We start from the raw sequence: 6,649 nt of genomic DNA on the forward strand, positions 1-6,649 counted from the left end.
GCCAGCAAGATCTCCGGATCTGTCCCCCATTGAGCATGTTTGGGACTGGATGAAGCGTCGTCTCACGCGGTCTGCACGTCCAGCACGAACGCTGGTCCAACTGAGGCACCAGGTGGAAATGGCATGGCAAGCCGTTCCACAGGACTACATCCAGCATCTCTACGATCGTCTCCATGGGAGAATAGAATCCTGCATTGCTGCGAAAGGTGGATATACACTGTACTAGTGCCGACATTGTGCATGCTCTGTTGCCTGTGTCTATGTGCCTGTGGTTCTGTCAGTGTGATCATGTGATGTATCTGACCCAGGGAATGTGTCAATAAAGTTTCCCCTTCCTGGGTCAATGAATTCACGGTGTTCTTATTTCAATTTCCAGGAGTGTATTTCACCGGCCACAGACGTAATGTGTGGTGGTAGACGCGTGGCGTGATAGACACCTCAACTCAGTTCTTCTCGTTCACCACACACTTTTTGTTGGTGTTTTTCTGTGTCGACCTATTGATATGCCTGTACACCGCACACACATCTTTGTTCTCGTAACATTTTCAAAGTTTATGATTATATCTATTTATTGTTTCTGGCCAAACTAGATACTGATCTATTTGTAGACACTGATTTCGAAGGACATGATAATAAATGGGAAAGCATATAGCATCAGAATTAATGAAACTAACAAGCATATTCAAGACAACTGCGTTACATCGACATATACATGATAACACAAAGAAATAAATTTACAAAACTTTTCCTGATGTGACACTTTCGGTTTATCACTATAACAAGCCAGAAAACAATTTAAAGAAATTAAAAGAAAAAACCTACCTCTTGAGACTCTCTATATCAATTTTTTCAGATATGGTTGCAGGACTCGGCTGTTCGCTACAGGATGTCAAATCAAATATCTTCCAGCCGTCTAATTTCCAAACTTATTTAATTTGGTTATCAGTTTGTGCGATTTACTACACCATCTTCAGACCTCTGACTGGCGTGTAGGAAGATTCCATCTCTGTTCTGGTCAAAATAGGGGCCAACATTCAAATACTTGTATCTGTAGTTTTCTGCTTGCTACGGCAATCATTTCGACCATCAACTGACGACTCGGTTGATGGTTGAAGAGATCGCCGTAGCAAGCAGAAATCTACAGATACAAGTATTTGAATGTTGGCCCCTATTTTGACCAGAACAGAGATGGAATCTTCCTACACGCCAGTCAGAGGTCTGCAGATGGTGTAGTAAATCGCCGAAACTGGTAGCCAAATTAAATAAGTTTGGAAATTTGACGGCTTAAAGGTGTTTGTTTTGATATCTGTACCTCTTGAGAATCTGGAGGAAACGTTCAAAGTCCTACTTTCAGATTATTATGGATTTCGGGAGCTACAGCGTGCCATTACTCCATCAGGATATGTTTCTTTCTGTTGTCTTGCACTGTGTACCGAAATTACCGTTAATAATTTGCCAGGCCAGAGTTACAGAAATACTTCCTTCTCCTATACATACAATCTATTCGTCGTTTTCTGTTACGTACATCTGACAGTGCCTGCGGCTCGATAAACCTGTGTATCTGATGTTTACCTTGTTAAGAGAAATTCATGTTAGTACTCTGGAACATTGTACTTCCCGTCAGTAAGGCTACAGTCTGTTTGTGCGTCAATAAATCAGCCATTGGCGTCACACGTTAGTCTTGGACCTTATCCACACATCGTGAGAGAACCCGGATGCCGCATTCTGAAGTATTCGATAGGACAGCAGGAGACTGATAAGCCTGCTCGCTATAAGTACACAGAGGAGCCGGGGGCATTGAGAGCCGCCAGAGAGATGTCCAAGTCCGCCGCCGTCCTCTGCCTGCTGGTCGCTGCCTGCAGCGCCGCGCCCTCCTCGAGACACAGTAGGCTCAAACCCATCCTCGACAGCCGCATCGTGGGCGGTGAGCCGGTCGATATCTCGCAGTTCCCCTGGCAGATCTCACTGCAGGTTTACGAATCCCATCAATGCGGCGGCTCCATCATCAGCTCCACGTGGGTCCTGACGGCAGCGCACTGCCTCGACCGTTTAAGCGCAAACATGCTGTCCGTGCGAGTTGGTACCTCAACTCGTGGAAGCGGCGGATCCGTCTATGACGTTGCCAACATGATTGCACACCGCAATCACTGGCCCGCCACACAAGACTACGACTTTGCAGTCCTTGAGCTTTCCGTATCAATCTCGTTTGAAAGCAACATCCAGGTAATTGCACAACAAGATATTTACTCTTTCGGAAAGGACAGTGCGTCACAACACTGTGTTTCACAACTAATACTTTCACAAATTCAAATCCATCATCAAGTCTATTTAAGGACTTGTGCCCACTTACTGATTCTGAATGTGAGAATAAGTAATAAGAACTTGTTGTACGTATTGAATAAACATGGGAAATATTGTCTTTTTACTAAAAGACTGAGAGCAACTGAACTACAGGATATCGTATATACTTAATACGCAGATAATTCTCGTTTCTAATGCTCAACCACGATTCGGCTTTCAACTGTTCATCAAAGTAAAATGCTAACTCATTTAACATACTCGAAGGTGAAAGAACAAAGATGGCGAAAAATGTTTTTGCATTACAAGTAACAGTTTTTTGCTAGGCAGGCCGACCGGTATTCCCGTAGTGTAGTCAGCAAATACGGCTACTGTCAGAGCTTTATAACTAAACGATGGTTAATTGAAACATATCTTTATTTAGGAATAACTGACCTAAATCTTCTCTGAAGTCCTACAAGCTTTGCTATAGAGTTGTCACAGTTTGCAAACATCGTTGATGGTGGCAATGTCGAACATATATCATTCTAGATTTTCTGGTAGAGAGCTCGATAGGATTACTCTTACTTTGATTTATTGTTGCTCTATCCTCGATTCTTAACGTATTTAATACTTTTAAGGAGAAATTTTACGTGGCATAACGGAGTACGAATACAGCTGTTGATGCCTGACCGTCAAACATTGCCTGGTATGAGTAATATGTGACTGCCAAGCAGAATTACAATCTGACCATGAGTATCCCAAACTTCTGTCGGAGGCTTCGTAGTTCACACATCTAGCGGAGATATGGTCGGTAATCATTTGTAATGGATAGTTCGTGGATCGCAAATGAGATGACCAGCGAAATGGCATGCCGTTCTGGAAACTGATAAAAGTCCTGAAATCCGTTACGTGCCTGCTAAAAAGTCCATTTACATTTTCTGCTAGAGTTTCCTATTTTTCAGCATAGAATTTTTATCAGACTTATGTGTTGTTAGCAAGTGACGACATGTATGAATAATACTGAAATTGGTTTACAAGACTTGGTTCAGAAACACTGTAATGAGTTATCCACAGAAGAACTGAAAGACCAGTAAAAGGTGAAATTGGGGCAGAACAGTTTCTGTTCCAGAGAATGCAGAAAGTGAGATATAAATCTAACACTAGAAATAACCTTAGAAATTTGCATGAAAGAAGGAAAAGCCACATTCATAGCATTTGTAGATTAGAGAAAACGTTTAAAAATACTGAGCTGAATACACTCTGTAATTTTCGAAAATAGCAGGGATAAAATACATGTGCAGAAGTAACCTAAGTTACTGCAGTCGAAGAGTGCGAAAGGGAATTGGTAGTCAGGAAGGAGGTGGGACAAAACTGTAGCCTATTCCTGATGTAATTCGGTCTACTGTATACGTCGAGCAAACCAGTACAGGCATTCAAAGACAAAACTGGAAAGGCGATTGAAGTTCATAGAGCAGAGATAGAGACTTTCAAGTTTACTGATGATGTAGTAACTCTGTAAGATACGGAAACGTACTTGGAAAGAATTTATAAGATGAAAATCAACAAAAGTCAAACGGGGTAATGGTATGTACTCAAATTAAATGTGCCATTGCTGAGGGAATTAGACAAGCAAATTGGACAACGAAAGTAGTAGATGAGTTTGGCCATTTGGGCAGCAAAACAAAAGATAATGGCCGAACGGAAGACGGGTTATCACTAGCAAGATAAGTTTTTATTAAAACGATGGATTTGTTAACATTTATTGTAGGTTGAATTGAAGGGTTAAGATATTGGTCTGGAATGTAGCCTCGTACAGAAGTGAGACAAGGACGCTGAACAGCTAAGAGGAGAACGACACTTTTGGAATATGGTGGCACAGAAGAATGCTGAAGATTGAATGGGTAGATCGAATAATTATTGAAAAGTGACTGAACATAATTGTGGAAAAATAAAATTTATGGCTCAACGTGACGAAAAGAAGAGACCCGTTGATACGACTCGTCCTGAGGCTGGAAGAAGTCCTCAGTTCGATAATGGAGGGAAGTGCGGTGTGGAGACCAAGGGCCGAATGCAGTAATCAGGTTCAAATGTATGTTTACTGCAGTAGCTAAGCAGAGATGAAGACTCTTGCAGCTGATAGCCTAGAGTGAAGAGCTTCAGTGAAGACCACATCCAAAATCAGCAACATATTAAATGCACTGAATTTTTCAAATTTAATGCTTAAAAGCTGTGGTGATTTACGAGTAATAGACGTGAATCCAGCTCCACCTAACAGCACTTGGGATGCAATGTAGAAGGACAGACTAAGGTTTTATTCACACAGTAGACTCTACTCACCACTGCCAGCAAATTTTATACCGACAGCGAAAAAAAGGTGTACGTGGCAATAAAACATGCTATCTAATTTACTAGCATCTGTTGGTGAGAACATGGCTTCACAACCCACAATTCCGATCTAAAAGGGAAAAACTGTATAGTAACTGATACCATGTACTGTTATCTTACCATACCTGCAGTGTCCTATTTATATAATGATTATTTTCCGCAGGCGGTCAGCCTCGGCAACTCGGAGCTCGCTGCAGGCACAGCAGTGACCATTACGGGTTGGGGCGACCTCTCCTATGAGGGAAACTCCACGGAACAGCTACAGGCGGTCACCACGCACATCGTTGAGCGGAGTGAGTGTAACGAGTCGTACGGCGGGAGGATCACGGAGCGCATGTTCTGCGCCGGCGAAAAGGAGGGCGGCAAGGACTCGTGCCAGGGCGACAGCGGCGGACCCCTGGTGGTGGGAACCACGCAGTATGGAGTTGTCTCTTGGGGCACAGGATGCGCATACCCCGGCTACCCAGGTGTCTACTCTAATGTGCCTGCCGTGCGCTCCTGGATAACCGAAACAACCGGCGTGTAGGTGACTGTGAGGCTTGTGTATGCCAGGATTGTACAGGACTTTACAGCGAGAGGCTGTTTCATCGTACACACTCGTACTGCGTTGTCGTCCATGCCGAAGTGTCCCCTAGATTAGATTCTACTAGATATAGTTTTTATGCTACACATCTAACGTGAGAACGTCCTCAGAAATGTAAGACGTATTGTGAAAACAAATTACGTAATGTTGGAGGACGTTGATTGTAAATCATTTTTTATAATGGAATTCACCATTTATGCGAAAGAGGAAAGAAGTTCGTTTTGTTTGAAATGTTGCTGTTTGAATATGTTAGTAAAAATGGGATTCAATCTCGAGAGTAACACAAAAAAATCAAATTTATTTACCGTGCAATTCAATACTGGCACTTCATTCTCACTCAAACAGCCGCACCAGTTCGTCACGGTTGAAAACACCGCATAATAATTTCCTAGTTATTATTTGGTCCAAATGAATTGCGTTACCCACAGATGTACAAACGCATGCACTGCTTGATTATATGATAACATGTATGCACAAATACTTACCTGAGGAAAAACCACTGGCTGTACGAAACTAAACAGATCCTGGAAAAATGTAAACCAGACAGTAAAACATATGTCAACCGTGTATCATGTTGGAAAAGTGCGGTTCCAACAGGTTTCAGACAATCAGACTATGAGGCCAAGTCACAGCGTTTGCTAGGATATCGCTCACGCTGTGTCACAGCAGAATACAAGTCAATTTACTTGTACTGCAAAAAAAGCATTTGCTGTTTTACTATTAGAACAACGGCGCCCATCACCTAACGAAAAAGGAACCTGCATAACATTACTTATTCCAAAAATGACCATGTTCGTACAAAAATGAATATTCAATTACAAATATATTTGATCGTCAACTATAGCAGGATTTGGCCAAAAATTATTACAAGTGGAGGATACCTCATATGCTGGTAACGAAAGAAGCGTGAGATCTTTTGAATGTATTCTTTTACTAACTACAAACATAGAATTTTATGCTTCGAAAATTTATTGCATGTTACGGAACTTGGACTGAAACAATTTTTGGTATTCACCAAAACAGGTAAGCATGGACCCACAATAGTTATGGACTACCATAGCATGAAAGCTGTTTTTTTCTTTTTAATTTATTTGTCCTTCAGACTGGGTACTTTATTTAGCCATTTAATGGATACTGAACTGCATGAACAGAATACATGAACGCGCGTTTGTTGATATAAGAGCCCAAGATGTCACAATGGTCACAATGATTTCTAAAATAACAACTACTCTGAAAGTAAGTGGGACAGTTGTAATTTTTTAACTCATACTATTCATGAAATTGTATCACAAATAAGACATAAATATGAAATATTTACGTCATTTATACATACATATGTTTCACACTATTCCTGAGGAAATTAATATTTATGTTAAGAAGTCGAATGTCTTCAGTAAATAA

General features: G+C 41.4%; 1 protein-coding gene across 1 annotated transcript; it reads left to right on the top strand.

Moving 5' to 3' along the window:
• The first annotated feature begins 1,815 nt into the window (after positions 1 to 1,815).
• LOC124788920 (trypsin-7-like) lies at positions 1,816 to 5,191 on the top strand. The gene is made up of 2 exons (XM_047256203.1): positions 1,816 to 2,223; positions 4,829 to 5,191. Exons 1-2 carry the CDS (start codon positions 1,816 to 1,818, stop codon positions 5,189 to 5,191), a joined length of 771 nt encoding a protein of 256 aa, XP_047112159.1.
• The last annotated feature ends 1,458 nt before the right edge of the window (positions 5,192 to 6,649 follow it).

The sequence above is a fragment of the Schistocerca piceifrons genome, chromosome 3 (genome assembly GCF_021461385.2).
Source record: "Schistocerca piceifrons isolate TAMUIC-IGC-003096 chromosome 3, iqSchPice1.1, whole genome shotgun sequence".
Lineage (NCBI taxonomy): Eukaryota > Metazoa > Arthropoda > Insecta > Orthoptera > Acrididae > Schistocerca > Schistocerca piceifrons.

Coding starts and splice junctions, on each gene's coding strand:
- LOC124788920 (XM_047256203.1), top strand. CDS start 1,816: ATGTCCAAGTCCGCCGCCGTCCTCTGCCTGCTGGTCGCTGCCTGCAGC. Junction 2,224..4,828: donor CGTTTGAAAGCAACATCCAG/GTAATTGCACAA, acceptor TATTTTCCGCAG/GCGGTCAGCCTCGGCAACTC.